Here is a 19390-nt window from a genome sequence, read left to right on the forward strand (position 1 = left end):
AAAATGGGTCAATCTTATGCTATTTAAATTGTCTCTAAATGAAGCTGTGTTTTAAAGAGCAGAACAAGACAAAGATAAGGAACACAAAAAAGCATAAAAAAACAAGACACTCATCTCAGGAAGTCCAATATCCAAATAAGAGGAGATTATTGATGGAGAAAGTCTGTGTGGAAGACATTATCAACAAATTAGTTCAAGAAAATTTCCCAGACCTGAGTTCCCAGGTTCAAAGGGCTTACTGAGTGCCCAGGACAAAACAGACCCCACACCAAGGCATATCATTCACAAGTTTCAAAACCCCAGGGACAAAAGCTAATCCTACATGTTCCCTCATTAAAAAAGAACAGGCCACACAAAGGACCAGGCACCAGAAGGTCATGAGACTTCTCAACAGCAACACTGGAAGTTAGAAGACAATGGAGCAAGATTTTCAAGATTTGCAAAGGAAATTACTTCCAATTTAGAATTCTATACCCCATCACACTGTCAATGAAGGATCAAAGTAGAATGAAGACATTTTCAGAAATACCCAGTCTCAAATTAATTTACTTTCCACATACCCATTCTAAAGAAGCAAAATGAGGGAGCAAAGGAAAAAAGAAGGAGACATGAGATACAGCAAACAGGAGATCCAACAAAGGAGAGGTGAAGCAAGTCCCTAAATGACAATGAAGGGCAAGTGCAGGATGGGAGCTGTGTACCAGGTGCAGAGGTAACCAGCAGACTGGAGCAGGTCAAAATGTTGCAGGGGAGTTTTCCTCACAAAAATGAAATTGACAGAACATCTAAAGAACATCTAAAGAGTCTGAACATCCTGAGGTCTAGATTGGCAGAGTTTGAGGTTGCATTAACATAAGGACACAGAACACCAAGCAAATGAAAAACAAAAAACACAAACACAGGATAATTACTAATGCAAATAAGTTTTGTAGAGGAAAAGGAATCTACTACATGGTTGAGCTTCCAATAACGTAATACAAACAATTATATATTGGTCAAAGCAAAATTATAATATAACAGTACTGGGAGAATGGGAAAAAAGGAAGGCTATCTAGATGTGTTGGGGATGGAGGATAGAATTAATTCCTCATTTTTCATAATGGGCAGTCAACAAATACTCTCAAAATAGAAAAATCAAGATGTAGCAAATGCAAATATGTTATTTAAAGATGCTGTAATTTAATAAAAAACAAAAGAATCAGCTAGAAGAACTGAAATAACTTGCCTCTAGGGAAGAGGAAACGGAGGAGGTGAGTAAGGGCTGCTATCTGCCTTAACAAATCTTCATGAACTGTCATGGCTCCTTTAAAAAATGTGCACATGAAACTTTGATAAATGAAATGGCTGACATACAGTGGATGCTACTGACATCCATTTACTAAAAGGCAAGACTTAGACCAATTTTTGTAGTAAGCTCCTAATTAGTGTTATACATGCATTTTAATAAATAAACAAAAGCAGACCTTGAGAAAATACAGCAATTGATACAGTAAGGTACCTGACGAGTGTAGAAAAGGCCAGTAGCATACAGAAGGAAAGTGAAACAAAGCGAACCCCAGCTGGTGTGGCAGGAGGACGGCTGGTCATCAGCTGCAGTAGTTGTTCAGCTTCCTCCTCAGTTGGCCTGAAAAAGGAATATATTATTAGACTTTTTTACCTGAGAGAGGGAAGAAGAAAAAGGGACTTCCAAGAGTTTAACCTTTCAGATACAGATGTCAAGCTTTATAATGATAAGTCACTATTTATAAAATCTTAAGTTGTCAAAAGCAAAACTGTTAAATTTACAAACCAATGTCTTTCTTCAGGCACAAATACATGCAGTCCTCACTTTGCATGGTAGTGTGGGACTGTAAAAAAAGCCATGCAAACTGAGACTATGAATTGTGAACTTAATAATCAAAGGTGGAAATTACAACTGTTCCAAGAGCTTAAAAAATGTTGTCGAATATTAAAAATTCTGTTGGTTATAATGCATACAGAAACTTTAAAAAATAGTAAAACTAGTATTTGTATTGTACTCTAGTATTGAAAATATTGGAAACACTGAAAATTAAGTATTTCCTTTGAAAGAAATTTATAAAGAGTAGTTTGAACTACCCTAACCTTCTTCTGTGTAATTTATAATATGGAGAGAGCACCTCCTTGAAGCCTTGTTGAATTGTAATGCCCATTTCTGAGTTTGGATCAGGTTCTAACATTTTATCCTTTGTATCTCCAGTCATGAAATATCTAAGAGGTCCTTTAATGTGAAGACTTTGCCAGAATCATACTTCATTTCTGTCACAATGACTATCCTACTGGATGCTGACCACTTCACTTTCACTAAGTTCATCTTGTTACATATCTATGGTCTCTCAAACGGCAGCAGTATCAATATTCTCACAGCTATTTCTTCTGTTTACATTTGATTCAAATGTCATTTCTAGCATTACCACTTTCTCTTTGCTACACTTTCATCTTTATCAGCCAATTCCCTCATTTGATTATCCATTTTTGTAAAATGTCAAAGGGCTTATCATTCAGAGAAGAGGAGACGATAGATAAAAGTACCCACTTTGCCGTCTGTTCATAAGCTGTGTAATAGGTGTGCAGTGACCAGTCACTAACAAAGAAATGAGGCAGTTGGTCCCTGATCATGACATACATCTGTTATTCACAGTGATTTGTGGCTTGAAGACCTCTCAGCAAAGTTTGTCCTTGTATTATACAATTATTTGCTTAATGAATCATGGTAACTGATAAGTTAGCTGTTGAGGGAGCATTACTATTTAACTAAGCTGTGGGAACTGAAATTCATATGTATCACACATATGCAAAGTGAGGGCTGTATGTGTAATAGGTGAGGACATTATTCAAAAAGATGTAGTGCTGTGCCTAAACAAGAAAACTTGTGCTTACTGATTACATCATATCAATTTTAAGCAATTTATGATCTCAGATATAAAAGGAAACATAGGAGAGAGTTACTCTGCATGGGCTGGGTAAAGGATCACTCACAGATCATTCATTATTGTAGTTGTGTCAAGCTGTGGTGACGTCACAGGTCTCTTGCACGCCTCCGGCCCCTCCCATATTTACATAGCTCTATTCACAATCAGACCCAAAAGATGTTTTGCCTTAGGACTGGATTCTTCAAAGAGGCCAGTCCACTACCTAAGCCTAACAGAAAACCCAAATCTTCTGAGTAAAAGGCCTTTGTCTCACTTTCTTGGGATTTGAAACAAGAAAGTAAAATGATAAAAAGGTAAAATATCAAATTATGAATACTTGAGTCCAGCGATCCCCATCAAAGCACAGTACAGACGTAAGAGCGCACTGGCTTTCACAACATGCTCTTCTTTCAGCCCCGAATACACAGACACACTGGGCTCCATCTCCACATCAGCTTCTTCCACAAGGCGGGTACTTCTTACTGTGGGAAGAATGCCCATCAACTCCAGAAGCAGCTGCCTTCTCATTTGCCAAAGGACAGAACTACTGGTCTCTCTTTTTCTCTGTAAGAAACATGGACCACAAAAAGAAGAAAGCGGGGAGCTCTGAGTCAACAGGAAGCTCACACAAAGCCTCTCCATTAAAACACTTGAAAACTGGCCCATTTGAAGAGGCTGTCAGAACTGCAGAACCTCATTTTAACCAATTAAGCAACTCAGTATTCACTGGTTCATTTGAAGAATACTCCACTCACCCTCATTTGGACTGGATGTACAGAAAACACTAAATTAATGACAATTTGAATTATAAAATATCATTTAAATGGTATTTCAAATACATAATGACTAATGGCGTCAGAGCATGGCAGGAAGTGCTCAGACTTGGGCGCCACTAGGCCCTTGGGTTTAAATGACAACTCTGCTATTTTAATTATGTACTTTTAAGTATATTACTTACCCTCTCTGAACCCTAATTTATTTAATGACAGGGAAATGAATATTTTAATAATATTTAACTCCCAGGGCTGTTTTAATTAGGAGTTCCCAAGTCTTTGACCCTCACAGTTCTTCAGGCACGGATGATGTTCTGTCATCTATTACTTAGCAGGGCCTACCTAACACTGGGTCTGACATACAGCAAGCACTCAATGATCTCTCACATAGATGAATGAATGAACAAAGATAATACATAGGAAAGTGGTTCTACACTATAAAGGACTGGGTAAATATTAGCTTTTATTTTGAGAATGTTTCCAAGTAAAATATGATGAACCTATTTTAAAAAACATTAGGTTCAAGTAAGAAAAGCTTATTGCACACAAAAGACGATTACAAACAAGGTGTACTTATCACAGTGCCTGACCTATAGAAGAGATACAAAAAATGTTAACTTCCTTTTAAAAAGCAAAGCTTAACATTGGTTTTCAAGTGGGCTAGGAATAAAGTAGAACTTGGATATAGAAAATAACAGTGAGTCAAATGTCTTTGAAAACTAGACGGGAGGATCTAAGCAGTACACATGCTACTGTGGAGGCTCGCTGACCCCAGCAAGTCACAGATCAGTCTGCACTGTTCCTTCGTAGGGACTCTACTCATAGACTGACCATGAAATGTTTTTCGAAAAAGTATTTTGCAAGTTAAAACTTATTGCAAAACATAATACATATTCATCAATACATGAATACATAAATAAAATGTAATAAACACATGCAATGGGATTTTATTCAGCTTTAAAAAGGAAGGAAATTCTAATACATGCCACAACATGCATGGACCTTGAAAACACTATGCTAAGTAAAATAGTAAGCCAAACTCAAAAAGAGAAATATTGTATGATTCCACTTCTAGGAGGGACCTAGAATGGGCAAATTCACAGAGACAAAGTAGAATAGAGGCTACCAGGGGCTAGGAAGAAAGGGGAACACAGAATTATTATTTAGTAAGTACAGAGGGTTCTGTATGGGATGATGAAAAAGTTCTGAAAATGGATAGTGGTGATGGTTGCACAAGACTGCGAATGTACTTAACGTCACTGAATTATATGCTTAAAAATGATGAAAATGGCAAATTTTATGTTAAGTATATTTTACCACAGAAAACATATATTAAAATTACAGGCTATAGTAACAATTATTTTGATGACCTAAAGCAGTTCTCGTGAGTCTGACCCAGAACGCTAAGGATTCCCAAAGTTCTTTCAGGGGTTACAGAATGTCAAAAATTTTTCCTTAATAATACTAAGATATTACCGGCCTTCTTTATTTTCATTTTCTCACTCACAAGTATACAGTGCATTTTTCCAAAGGTTTCTATGGAGCCAGACATTAAAGAGATCTGCACAATGTAAAACGATACCACTCTTACCACTAAATTTTTTTTGTTTTGGAAAACAGTAATTTTTCATAAAAAATATGTTCATATTATTATTAAGAGTTAATATTGTTATTTTTAAATAAATATTTCTAAACTTTTTATTTTCATTTCTAATATGGTAAATATCGATAGACAAGAGCTCTTTGGTATCCTCAATAATTTTTTTAAATGTTCGGAAGTCCTCAGACTAAGAAGTTGGGAGAACCACTGGTCTAATTACACTATTTCAAAAGTGGTTCTTCCTTTTACTTATTGCCAAGATATTCTGCTCCTTTGCCTCACCTGCTGTCCATTTCGGATAAAAGTTCCAAACCAAGTCCGGACTTTCGCATTTGTTCCAAGAAGCAGGCCACTGACAAAACAAACCAAGTCACTCACTCCATCTTCACTAGCTTCGTTTTTAGTATGATCCAGTGTCAAAGCCACTCCAAGGCCCGGCAGGTGACATTCTTCCACCTAACAGCAAAGAAAACAAACTGAACTCAAAATCATTAGGAAAAGGGCCAGGGTCCTTCAGAATCTCAATCATCTAAAGTTTAGAGGAAGACATATCACAGAACATAAAAGAGAGATAGGTAATATGTCCAGCATGTAACTCCTGGATTCTAAAACCATCTTCAGAAAAGTTCCTGGTCCTAACATAAAGGCTTTTGTCTCATAAAATAATATCTCTTACCACCATGCCTCGGACCTTGAGGGCTTGAGAAGGATTCATTTTACATAGGAAGCGTAAGGCATCTGTCCTGCGCCTTCCTCCAAGACTTTCTTCATCTTGCCGTTCTCCATTTTTGATCAGGCCCCTACAAACTGAACATTGAACAGCCTCCATTACTTTCAGCCTTGTAAGTAAGATGTTAAAAACAACGTTTTTCAGCCTTGAGAATCAATCAGTTATGCAGATTAAATACTACAAAAGAAGAGGCTCAGGGAACTTTTGAACGCACATCAATAGAAACTTGTCAAAATAAAGCAAAGAGTGAAAAGAGACTTAAAGAATGAACACGGGATGATGGCACATAGTCAAACATATTTTTAAGTAGAGTCTCAGAAAGAAAAAGGGAATAGGAGAGAAAAATATATTTGAAGAAAAATGTTCTCAAATTTGATGAAAACTATTAGCCCAGAAACTCAATAAACTCCAAGCAGGATAAACACAAAGAAAACCATACCAAGACACATTATCACAATCAAATTTCTGAAGATCGGTGATAAAGAGAAAATTTTTAAAATAGCCAAAATGAATAAAGTAAATACATAAAAGTAGCCAGAGGAAAAAAGAAACATAATGTACACAGGAACAGACAAAAACTGCTACAGAGAACAGAACATCTTTAAAGAGCTAAAGGAAAATGTTGATGCAAAAACTTTATATCTACTGAAAACATCTTTCAAAAGTAATAGCAAAATAAGATTTTTTACAGATAAAAAAAACTTGGAAATTTTGTTGCCAGCAAACCTGCACTACAAGATATATTAACAGAAGTTCTTCAAGCTAAAGGGAATTAGACCAGATGGAACATGGAGGTACAAAAAGGAGTAGAGTATCAAAAATGGTAAATGTGGATAAAGAAAAAGACTTTTTTCCCTCATCTTTTGAAGGTCTTTAAAATGTAACTGTTTTAAACAAAAGTAATAACAATGTACTCTGAGGTTCCTAAGACGTGTACAAGTAAAAGCTATGATGACAATGGTACAGAGGACAAAGGGCAGAAGAGAGGGGAAAATATATTAATTACATGAAGAGGTATAAAATCATTTGAAAGCAGACTGCCGTAAGTTAAAGATGCATACTATAAACCTTACACCCAAAAATAAACTTTAAAATGAAAGGAAAAAATTAAGCAAAGCAGTATAGCTAATATGACAGTAGTGGACATAAAATGAAATCCTAAAAAATGTTTAATCACATGAAAAAAGGACAAGGAAAAAAGGGAAGAGGGGACAAATAGAAAACAAATGGCAAGATGACAGACTTAAATCTAACCACCACAATAATCACATTAAATGGTCTCTGAAAATAGTCTAAGCACTCCAACCCAAAGGCAGAGACCATCACTAAATTTAACAAAAGCAAAACAGACCCAACTACACCTGTCTACAAGAAGTCCACCTTCAATATAAAGACATAGACAGACTAAAAATAAAAAGATGGACCTACATATATGTATATAATATGCAAACACTAATTGTAAGAAAGCTGTTATGGCTGTACTAATCCCAGATAAAGCAGACTTCAAAAGAAAGAATATTACCAGGGATAAAGAAGGACCTTTTATAATGAAAAAGAAAAAGCCTGAATTATCAAATTGTACATGGCCCCAATAACAGTTCAAAATACATAAGGCAAAAACTGGTAAAATGAATCATCTCTGGAGACATCAACAGTCTTCTCTCAGTAACTGGTAGAACAAGTAAATGGAAAACCAGCAGAACCCAGTTTACCAAGGGCTTCTGCATACCACATGAGAGCCAATAAATCTCTTGGAAAAATAAGGAAAATGTTATTACCAGTATCTCATTTTATAGGTGAAAAGGATCTTCATAAGAGATCACTCGAAGGGTGAATGACAAAGCCAGAAATTATGACCCCCATATCCAGTGCTTTTTCCTCCTTGGCCCCCAATTCACAAATCACCTTGTTCAATAAATGTTTTTATTTTTTTATCAACAACAATCTTCATCACTAGGAATTTGAAATAGAGATGAAAATTTCAGCTGATTTTTCTCAATCTCTATCTCTACCCTATACTTTGCAAACTAACAGCTAAAAAACAAAGGTCTGATTGCTGATATTTCTGATTATACATATCTCATAATGCTCTCTGGCTATATCAGATATGTCTTCTCCCCTTTGTTCCCTAAGCATAGGAATTATATCTTCCAGTTCTTCTAGTCTTTTTACTGTCCTATTCTAGCACAAGTGACTATTGGAAAAAAAAATTCTATTGCACAGTCATTATAGTTAAATTTATAATCACAAAAAATTTTGAAATCTTCTGAACTCTTATATTTCTATAATGAGTACTCACTAATAAACTTTCAAAAGATAAAATCTCAAATAAAACCTCATAAATGTTTCTTCTTAGCACAAAACATAGGCCCAGAATATGCCCAAGCAAACCTCTTCAGTTTCCCATTTTAAAACTATATTTACCTTCATTAAAACTATCAGGAACATTGGCCACCAACAGACACAAGAACCAGGCACCATTTCTAACATGTAGCAAGGCTTCAGCTACATCAACAATAGGAAGCAGGGAAGGAAGCTCTAGAAAACAACAAAGTCAATGTTACTACTAAGAAGTGATACTTCACTGTGTTATAAACATCTTTTGACATTTCACTGATGTCATTTAAAAGCAATTCAGTTAAGGCATTTTCTTTTCCTAGAGCTGAACTGTCCAGTAGGTTAGCCACCAGCCACATGTGACTATTTAAATTCATTAAAAATTTTTTTAATTAGTTATAGTTCAGTTCCCCACTCACACTAGCCACATTTCAAGGGATCCACAACCACATGTGGCTAGTGGCTACTGTACTGGAAAGGACAACACAAAACACTGCCATCATTGCAGTGGACAGTGCTAGTCAAGTTATTTTCATGAAAAATCTTCTTTGCATTTTTATGTCCTCTTATCTTTTCATTCTGGTTATACGTACCTATTATAAAGAACCTGGAAAATACAAAAAGTGCAAAGAATAAAAATAAAATCAGCTCCAATCCTATTACTCAAGTTAACAATTTGAAATATTTCACTGTAATCTCTCCAGGGTTATTGTTTTAACTTTTAACAAAATTGAGATTATATTCTATTTATGATTTTGCCCTTAGCTTTTTTCATTTAGCATATTGTGAACATATTCCAAAATCATTAAGTGTCTTTAAACACACACAAATAAGTCAAGGCTTGTCCTATTATTGGTCATTTTTAATCTCACTTTTTAAGGTATATTTTTATTAGGTGATCCTTAAAATAACGCAACATTCCAGATTAAGAAGCTGCACAGTATCACTTTAGAAGAAGCTCTATGGGAAATGTATCTTTGCTCTCATTAAAATACCTGCTTGTAAGATACAAAGTACATCCGCAGCTTCCTCCAAATAGACTGGACTCTCAAATAGTTCGGAGGACTTGAAAAAAAACTCTCCACTAGACTCAGATACCTTAAAAAAGAAAGAAAGAAATGATGAATTCTATTAATTTCAGGTAATGAAGTAAACCTCTACTATTTCTGTAATTATTTGTTGAGCTTAGCAACTATATCTCTTAATATGTCATTACTATACTGCAGAATATGCAGTATTCAGTGATTTTAAATTTAACCACAGGTAGTCACATTAATTATTATTCAGACATGGCAATATGGGTCTAGATAACTTAGTTTTATACAAATATTTGGAGACATTTGGAATTAATAAAAAGACAAGCCAAAGAAATTAACTAGGAATGCTACCTAAGTTGTAGTTCAAAAAGAGCCAAAAACCTGTAAACGTAAAGCAGTATAACAATTCACATTCAGTTCCGAATGAACTGTGGGAAAAACAAAGAATAAGAATTTAGGTCAATAAAAGTATCTACTAGTTTTTCAAAAATTTCCTAGTTTCATTCACATATCCCATATGCTGCAGGGTGCTTAGATGAAAAACTGGAAACCTCCCAGAGGAGAAAGGTCACTTATTTTATCACAGCCGTTAGGTTAGGTATTAAGAAAAAGATATAGGAAAACTATTGGATGAAATTAAAGGCTCTCAGTGTAATAGAAAAGAGCAGAAGGAAACAACTGTAATAGGAAGAAATTTTTTATAAATTTGTAACATAGCTTAAAAATTATCTAAAACTGACTAAAACCCCTCACCAATATTATCTTTGGAAACAGAAATTATTTTCTTTCATCCACAATTTGTAGAACTAAACTTTATTATAAATTAACTAGCCTTGAAATTCTAACAGTAAATAACTTTGCCTCTGAAACTCTGGACCTAATCTCATATAAGCCATCTTAATATGAGGATCCAATTTAGTTCTTTGTATAGTTGACCCCCGACATATGCAAATATAAAATTCTGAGTTTCAAATAACCAAAACAACCCAAAGGTCCATGATATAATCTGTCATTTTGCTGAGATGAGAAACTGAATTGCCTTCATTAGTGTCCTGGAACAATTCAGTCACCTAGTGAGGCTAGCCAATGATCCTACATCCAATTCAGCCTTAACATTCCCTACGCCCTGTTATATAAGACGTAATTAACACTCATTAAAGAAATCACATACATTTTTCAGTTACACTTCACAATATTTTATAGGTGGAATTATATCCTATAAAGATATTATCAAATTTGGTAGTCTGTACAAGTCTTGAACTATACAGCTTTCTAAATGTCAAGAAGCCACTGTAGGGATTCCATACAAAAAAAAATCCCTATGACAGAGAATGCAGAATAGGCATAAATCAAAACAGCAATTAGAGAAAGAAAGACTTTAAGGCAGGCATTTAATATTTGTTAAAGCCTTTGAAAGGAAAACAGTTACATAACGAATAGAAATATATGTAGAAAAGGATGCAACCTGCCTGCCTTCTTTCCTTTGATTCTACCTTCTAGGTGTAGACATCAAATCATGCATATTTTGAGCTGTGATTAATATAAATGCACCTTGTTCATAATTGCCAATAGTTCACTGAGCACAAGACGCAGTCGACGAGGTGAATCACTGTGTTCAAATTCTAACGTCAGTCCATGTTGAAGCTGTGATACCAGGATGCTCTCTCCACTGCCTCCTCCAAGTTTATGCCTATTAAAGTATAAATATGCAAAGCAACAATTATGACAACACTGGCACAGAAATAATAGCATAAAAATTATCTTTTACTGGAAGAATCTACAGAAGAATGAATGCTTTTCATACATTTCATGAATGTATTACTTCTGAAATACTTGTTTGCCTATCTATTGCAAGGATTCACAATCTATGGAGAGACTCTATCACAACTGCTGGTGAACATCCAGTTCCATTAACTATAGTGGCTCACTACTGGATTCACAATGGGCAGGGAAGGACAGAACACCTGCCCAAAATTTTGGGGTTATCAATGAAAGCTGAAAAAGCTTCCCATGTGATTTCCAATATATTATTTTACTCCAGGGAAACTAACCCCTCTCACCTCCACTAAGAGTAACTGGACTAATCAATTTAGCCTGAATATAACTGTGTATATAGCCAAACTCCTCTACACAACAGTTCATAATATGGAATACAAAAGATCCTAGAATTTTAACCATAAAGAGAAAAGAGCTAGATAAAATGCTCTCCAAAGTGTAGATTCTCAACCTTATCTAAAGGAGCACATCCAATAAAAAATCCTAAAAGCTCCATTAATATGTGACTCTCTTCTTTGGCAATCCCAAGTAAATCCCAACCCACACTTCACACAGCATAACATTACCTAAGCTGCTGTTCTTTGCTGGCATCCTGTTCTAAAGCATGAAAGTCCACAGACAACAACGCAACAATGGAGTTGACAGCTTCCACACCAGAGAGAAGGCGAAGGATAAGTTTTTTATCCTGAGCCCAGCTTTGGCTCTGGTCAGCAGGAGCACAAAGTGCCATCCGCACCAAGCAGGGCAGGAGAAGTCTTAATTCTGGATCACTTAAAGATGCCAAACGAACAACATCCACCTTCTGCATCGCCTCAAAAGCAAAAGGGCTGACGAACTGAAGGCTTGTACACTCAGTCATTATTACTGTTGATCCTAACGGTAAAAAGAAAAAACAACGCAAGTAGGGGTATAACTTCTACATGTATGAACACCCCTCTTTTTAAAAAACATGAAAAATGTGGTCTATTTGTAATAGGCCTGTATGTTGGCAATGTTCCTGACTCAAAGGCTCCCTATGTTTCTACTGACATCTGGAAAATGAGAAAGAAAACAGTATACTAATGTTTCTTCCAGCCTTAGAGATCTCCTGTTGTAATACTCTTATTTTGCAAAGAAGGAATATGAAGCCCAGAGATTAAATAACAGGCCCATAGTAATATTACTAGTAAGTGGCAAAATCCAAGGGTGGACCCTCATCTACAAAATCACAGTCCAAGATTTCCTCCACTGTATCAATCTTAAGGTGCCACAGTGTAAATAAAAGTAAGTGAATGGCATAGTTAAGAAAGCTTCTCTTCTGTACCTCTTTAGTTTCACATGCCTAACCAAGAACTGTTAGGCTTCTCTTTCCCACCCTCCACGGGCCTGCATAAGCACTGGTAAATCTCCCCACTAGCCAAAAGCAATGCCAGAATCAACGCTCTGGAGCCTAATACTATCCTAAGTGCCCTGCATTACTAAGTAAAAACACAGCCCTGAAGGTGCAATAAACTATGGAAGAATGATGAGTCCCACTTGAGCACTTCTTTGTCTTAACAAGTAATCAGAGGGGGTAAAAAAAAAAAAAAAAATGCAGCCAACACGTGGCCCAAATCATCTGCCCTCTAAGACCCCTAGACTAACAGAACCGTGGGTAAAACGAATCGCGGGCAGAAACGTTGCTTTGCTTTAAGCAAGCGGAGCAGGCCTTTTAACAGAAGGGCGCCTGACGGAGTAGAGGCGCCCAGACTTGTTTGTTCACAGATCTGCCCCGGGAGTAACCAGAACCAACCAGTCCCTCTGTGAAAAGTCGGGCCGGTTGCCAATAGGGATCGGGAAACGCGCTGAGGCCTGAGAAGCGCAAGCTGCATACCTTAAATCTACCCTCCAACCTTCCGGGGCCCCAAACGAATTCCGCGCCCCAAAGGCGGGTCGCGGTAGAAATCGAGAGCGTGGTCCGAAGTTGGGCCTAGGCGATAATCCAAATTCCTCCACCCTAGTTGTGTCCTGAGTCGAAGCGAGCACCAAGAAACCAGTCGCCGAGACCAATCGGGTCGGCGGTGCGATGGGGTCTGGATGGGGACACCGCACAAAGGCAGAACCCAGACCGAAGGGACGGGAGAGCGGAGACTGCTGGAACCTGCAGCCAGCACCTTCATTCATCCCCAGCGCCTGGCTCCCGTCGGCCACCGTACTGGGCAGAGAGGAAGGGTGGCTGCAAGAGGAAGACCGAAGTCTTCGGCGCTGGAGCAGCGGTGCGCGTGCGCAGCCCCGCCCCATCCCCCACCGGGGGCCCTACCCAACTTCACCCGCGAAGAGCCGGAGCCGCTCCGCTGTGTCCTGTTAGGTAAATCCGTTAGCCTCTTGAAGCTGCAGTTTCAGCATCTCAGGATTATCGTGTCATTCGGGTGACTTAACGCATGTAAAAGAAGTGTTAAAGTTGTTCCCACTGTTCTTTGACCGGAACACTCTGCAACCAGACGTGCCCTTTCCTTTCCATCTCTTTTAGGTCCTCCTAGCTCCAAAGTTCTAGAATCCTAGGATTTGTAGAAGAGTTTAAAGGTAATCTAATTCCGAGGATCCACACGCTCTGTCAGAAGTTAAACATCGTTTCAAAGTTCTTGGAAGCCAAAGATCCTGAGAGGGCGATGGATGGAGTTTCAGGAATTCTCTGGAATCTGTGCAAAATTGTGAGTGCTTGGCACTTCTGGAAAGAGGGTCCAAAATTTTCCACACCTACTCAAAAGGAGTCTAATCACTCAGAAAAGATAGAGAACCACTAGTCTATGTATTTTCATACTATTTCTAGTTCCTGCTTCAACTAGTGTGTATGTAGCACTTAATCTTTACCAGGTACTTGTGCTAGGAGCTGAAAACAAGAGATACAGTACTTCAGACTTTATAGGTTCCAAGGCTTTGACAGAGTTAATGTTTTTAAAAATAAGGTCTGCTTTCAGCGTGAAAAAAACAGCAAAGGAAGAAAATAACTAATGTGTGTTGCAGTGTTTCTCCAAACTTTCTTCCTGACCCACAGTAATACATTCCATACTGTGGCCCAGAAAACATATGCATATATACCCACATTTAAATGGAAATAAACGTTTTATGAAATAATACACATACTATGCTATGTATCCTGTTTCACTTATTTAAATTGCTGGTCACTACACACTAAAACTGATTTCACAATCTGTTAGGGCATTTAGAACTATATACCACATTGTCATTTTTTAAGCTGATATTTATTAAGGACTTACTGAACACTAGCTAGCTAGGCACTACTGCTTTATGTCTTGTAGCCTGATTTCATTCTCTGAAGTAGGTAATACTATTTTTCATTTCATAATTGTGGAAATTGAGACAGAGAGGCTGAGTAGTTTAATCTCCCTGGATGGTCATTCCATAGAGTATGTAGGCAATTCAAACACTGGCTTAGGGGATGTATAAGAGTAGGAGGTGAGTGTGAACTAAGTGATTTTTTTTAAGGTCTCTTCCATCTCTAATTGTCTATGTCTGTACTCACCTAATGGAAAAGCAACTTGAAGATCCATTTTGATTTACAGATAACAGCAAATCACATCCAACCTGAATGAGATAAGAGTTTATGTAATGGTGGGAAGAGCTGACATTTATCTTCTTCCAAGTCCTTTTCTCCTTCCCTTCCAATTATCTCAGTGAATATAATCACCAAGAGTTGCTCAAGCCAGAAAGCTGGAAGTCATCCTAGACTCCAGCCTCTCCCTCTCATATCCATTTAGTCAGCAAAAGTCTTTCAAATTTACATTGTAATGTTTGCCAATTAAATCATTTTGACAACAATAACTCAGACATTAAAATGAAAAAATATTTACTCATGAGCTTGTGAGTTTTAGATCTGCTTCCTCTAAGGCCAACTCTCTTAACTATACAAAAATCAAATGTAAAGACTTTGCAGCTCAGATGTTTAATTAGGTAGATCACTGAACCTCTAGAATGGTAAATAACGCTACCAGTTAGCCCTAACATTTGGTTGCCTATAAATCACAAAACATTTGATTATCAAAATAGAATCTTACATAATTATGATTATGTGCCCTTCTATGATTATAAATGTTTGAGGAAATAATCCCTTTTAAGACCATTGTGGTACTGAAGCTCATTACTATTTCTACTCAGAAAAAATGTATTTCAATCCTATGATAAATTTTTCACATTTTAACATCTCTGAAATTGGGGTGTCTTGAATCAACTGTGTGTTAAATTGTACTTGGTAGCATGTTTTCTTAGTTGTATATAAAATAATGTCTTATGATTACTGGTATCTTAGGTTTGATGAAACATGTTGCATAGTTTCTGTACTTTTAGTCAAAGAGAAGACTCCTTCCTGAATTAAACATCCTCCTCTGATTAGCTTACTTTGATTTACTCTTTTCAACTTTATTCTTCAATCAGACTCGAGGAAGAAAAAAGGAAAAAGAAAAAATATATCTTCTATGTTTCAAGTATACTAGTTGCTTTTATGTAGATGATTGCCAAGTAAATGAGTTTCAAAAAATTAGGAAACCTAGATATTTAAATGATGACCAATGTTCTTCGGAAATAGAATCGTAGAACCTAAAAGGATGTTAGGATACATCTAGCTCCAGTTTTCTCAACATGGAACTTTTTTTTTTTTAATTATCCTCACCAGGGTGCACTGTGTACATTTTATCTTGTAAGATTTCTTCTATTGTTTCAGCCTGTCAAGATCTTTGTGCTCTTCTACACTGGCTATCTGCTCGAGCTAAGCAGATATCTTCATTAAATTTCTGGGTAAAATGTCAAATAAAATTGGGCCCAGCCAAGGTCCTATAGTACAGCATTACAGACATCCTTCCAAGTTGACATAGCTGTACCCATCAAGCCTTTTTGGGTATGATTATTCAATTATGAATCATCCCAACTACTAAAACATTTCCCTGCTTAGGGACAAAGTTCATTTTCCTTAAGGTGGCACTGAAAAGATAGAGTTCACAGTGTGACTTCTCTCTAGCATGAACTCCTGCCGTATCCCACCATGTGCCTCCATTTTAGTCAGCTGGACTGCTTCTTTCCCAAGTCCTATCCACTATTAATGGGCCTTCTCCCCACCTGTTCCTTCTGTCTGGAATGCCTTTTATCCTTATGTTGTAACTTCTATCCATCCTTTGTCTCACCTCCAATGTACTCTTGCTAGGAAATCTTTCCCTGACAAACCACCTCTTCATTAGATTTAAGTGATCTTAAATCTTCAATTCTCCCAAGCCACCCTTTGCAGTACCTCATACTGCACTATATTGTTAGAAATTGTCTCTCCCACCAGAAAGTTAAGTACTTTGGGGGCAGGAACCGTATTTTCTTTCTTTGCCGTTGGCACAGTATGGTACTTAATACTGGTTTGTTGAGTTGATGATTGAAGCATAAAGATACCATGAAGCTTTGTTAAATAACCTGCTGAATGTGCATTTCTCATCTATCAGTTTCTCAATGCTCTCAAAAGGTGAGATTGGCTTCGGCTGTTGCCTCTTGTACATGCACTGCATTGTTACTCATATCACTTTAGATGGCTTTTCAAACTAATTGTTTCATACACGTGTATTTCTCAGTAGACTGAGGGCTTAAAGTGTGTTAACTAGTGTATAGTAGGTATTCAGTTTATTGAACGAATAGTGCTTTAGTGAAACTATGCTGGCTTCTAATGATCTTGTTCATAAAGTAAATTTGTTAGTAGTTTCTAGGATGGAACTTTTTAAAACTTTAAAAACTGTTAAGTTGTACTTTCCACCTTTGCAGGGCTTACCTTTGTTTTCCACAGCATTTATGAAATCCTATCTGCAGGCTCTTCCAGCACCCAGGATAGAATTCATTTGGATCTGGACGCTTGAGCAGATTAGCTCCTTAAATGTTAATTATCTCAGATTTTAATTCCATCAAATATATGTTGTCTTACATTTTAGATCTTGAAGACCCATTTCTTTTTAGTGGGTAAGACAGAAGGGAGATGAAGCTTAAGTACTAAGTATTTTCTTGTATCTTATCCATCCTTGTTCTTGCTAGAAACATGTTTAAAAGTCCATGTTGCCTTTAAGCATTGTTTTTCTCTTACAGTCCTTAGTTCATTCTGGTCTTGACTCTTCTAAAGACCATAGGTATTAATCATCCCTCACAATTGTATTTTATAAATTTGAGTATTTCTGCAATTTCCTTTGAGGTTCACAAAGCTAGTTGGGAAGGTATGGTTACTACTGAATTCATGTACAAATAAGCAAATTGAAACATTGAGAGATTCAATGTTTTGCCTGAAGTCACAAGCTAGAAAGTGGCAAACCTAGGAGTATAAGAATCCTAATCTACTGATCCTAAACTATTTCTACTAATGTGAAAATAAGAGCCCCAAATAATTAGCATTTTATAACTTCACAGATTGCTTAGTTGAAACTTAGTTGAAATTCACACTTCAACTAAGTTTTGTAGTTTGCAACCTTATCACAAGTTTATATTCAAAAAGTATTTCAGTGCCTTCTACATGCTAGGTGTTCTGTTGAATCCTGGAGATGCAGCAGTAATCAAAACATCCCATTTCTGCCCTCATGGAGTCTTTTGTTAGGGAAAACAATCATACAATTATTAACTGCCAAAACTCTATTTAGATCCATATAGGGTTTTATAATGAGTATATAACAAGGGGACCTGATCTGAGGCAATGACTTATGTGGAAATAAGTGGGAGGCCTGAAGGCAAGGATAACCGTGAGGATTTCAAATAATTCAAATGCCTACAGGCTTACGAGAACAAGGGAGAGACACCCATTTTGAAGATAGTGCAGAAGTAGGCAAGGGACATGTAAAACTTTTGGCATTTATCTTTAGAGCAAGCAGCAGCCATAAAGGATCTTAAGCTACCAAATAGAGAACACAGTGAAAGTAGACTGAGTTAGGAGTGTATTACAGTGGTCTACGCACATAAGGTTGATTTATGTAATACCTTATATGGTATTGGATAATGCTAATTTAGAGTAAGGTTAGGCTGACAGAGGTAGAAATGAGCATATCTGATAGTCACTACACAAGACCTTAAGTTTCTGATGACTGGTAATAAGAACTGTGGTTTGCATAACCAAATGGGTGGTAGTGCCATTCAGTGACAAGGATTACAATTAGGGACCAGGTGGTTTTGTGGAGGAAGATTACTGGTTTTAGTCAAAAGTATAGATTTACTCAAGAACAAAAAGAGAATCAACCGAATCCAGACTTAAACTCATGCAGTCTGAATGCATGTCTTTAAGATACTACATGGTTTGGGGACTATTTAAATATTTACTCAGTAAGATTCTTTTTTCTCTGCGTAGTAAGTAATAGCAAATACCGAAGTGTTTTAAACATCAGCCATTCAACTTCACAATAGGTCATTCTTGACAGTTCAGTTGGGTCATTCTGGAATAAAAAAAAATACCTCAAAGAATATCAATTTCAAACACTTTCTGTTTATAGCTGGAAGACTCTGAGGATGAGGGTTCTTTAGATGACTCAGGAATATGTTTAAGGCAGTTGAATTTGTCTTTTACCATAAGCCAAAAACACAGATTCTCTTCCTTTCTCATTTGCTTATATGAACACTTCAAATAATCCAGTGTGCCTTTTGGACTTTTATACAATAAATTTTTGGCAGCATGGAGAATCTGATTTATCTGAGCAATAATATACCCATAATACCTTGTTAAGCAAAACCTGGACAATTTCACTTAACATGATTGAGAGAGAATGTCCATGCTGCCCTAGAAACTATATTTCAGAAGTTCAAAACTGTAATATTCAAAGATTATCTGCCACAAACATAGTTCAAACTGCATTTATGTTATCCCAAAGTGGATGTTCTGCCTCTAGATATCTTAAAAACCTACAATGACTACCATATGCTCCAAATATATATATTTTTAACATTCTGACAGTAACAATTCTGTGTCAGCTATATTTTGGTAATAAAAATCATTAAACAAGAATAAGTTGTCAGGAAATGTACTTTTGATTCTAGAAATGTAGTAAATGTGTTACAGTTGTAGTACAAACTGTGAGACAGAAAAATAAGATAACGTTCCAACAACATATACCTCTTTTTAAAGAATTGTTAAAATTTTGGTGGCAGAAACTATTTGAAAATGACCACAACAATTTTGGGATTTATCCTTACTCAGGTTAAGTTTGGACAAAAGTATTTTAAATGACTGCTTATAC

General features: G+C 36.6%; 1 protein-coding gene across 4 annotated transcripts in view; it reads right to left on the bottom strand.

The window, feature by feature from the left end:
* INTS2 (integrator complex subunit 2) overlaps positions 1–13410 on the bottom strand; it is a 57890-nt gene extending 44480 nt beyond the window's left edge. For 2 of the 4 annotated variants that reach the window (XM_057501279.1, XM_036911126.2), the window contains exons 1-9: positions 13316–13409; positions 11750–12056; positions 10959–11097; positions 9366–9468; positions 8458–8571; positions 5980–6110; positions 5586–5759; positions 3268–3494; positions 1499–1624 (exon numbers count right to left, since the gene is read on the bottom strand). In XM_057501279.1, the coding sequence (XP_057357262.1) occupies positions 1499–1624; positions 3268–3494; positions 5586–5759; positions 5980–6110; positions 8458–8571; positions 9366–9468; positions 10959–11097; positions 11750–12056; positions 13316–13325 (1331 nt within the window). In that variant the 5' untranslated portion in view covers positions 13326–13409. Of the gene's footprint in view, positions 1–1498; positions 1625–3267; positions 3495–5585; positions 5760–5979; positions 6111–8457; positions 8572–9365; positions 9469–10958; positions 11098–11749; positions 12057–13035 lie in introns of all 4 variants that reach the window. The other 2 variants (XM_057501280.1, XM_036911127.2) reach the window with 2 other exon arrangements.
* Between the last annotated feature and the right edge of the window lie 5980 nt (positions 13411–19390).

Source organism: Manis pentadactyla, chromosome 4 (assembly GCF_030020395.1).
Source record: "Manis pentadactyla isolate mManPen7 chromosome 4, mManPen7.hap1, whole genome shotgun sequence".
NCBI classification, from domain to species: Eukaryota; Metazoa; Chordata; class Mammalia; order Pholidota; family Manidae; genus Manis; species Manis pentadactyla.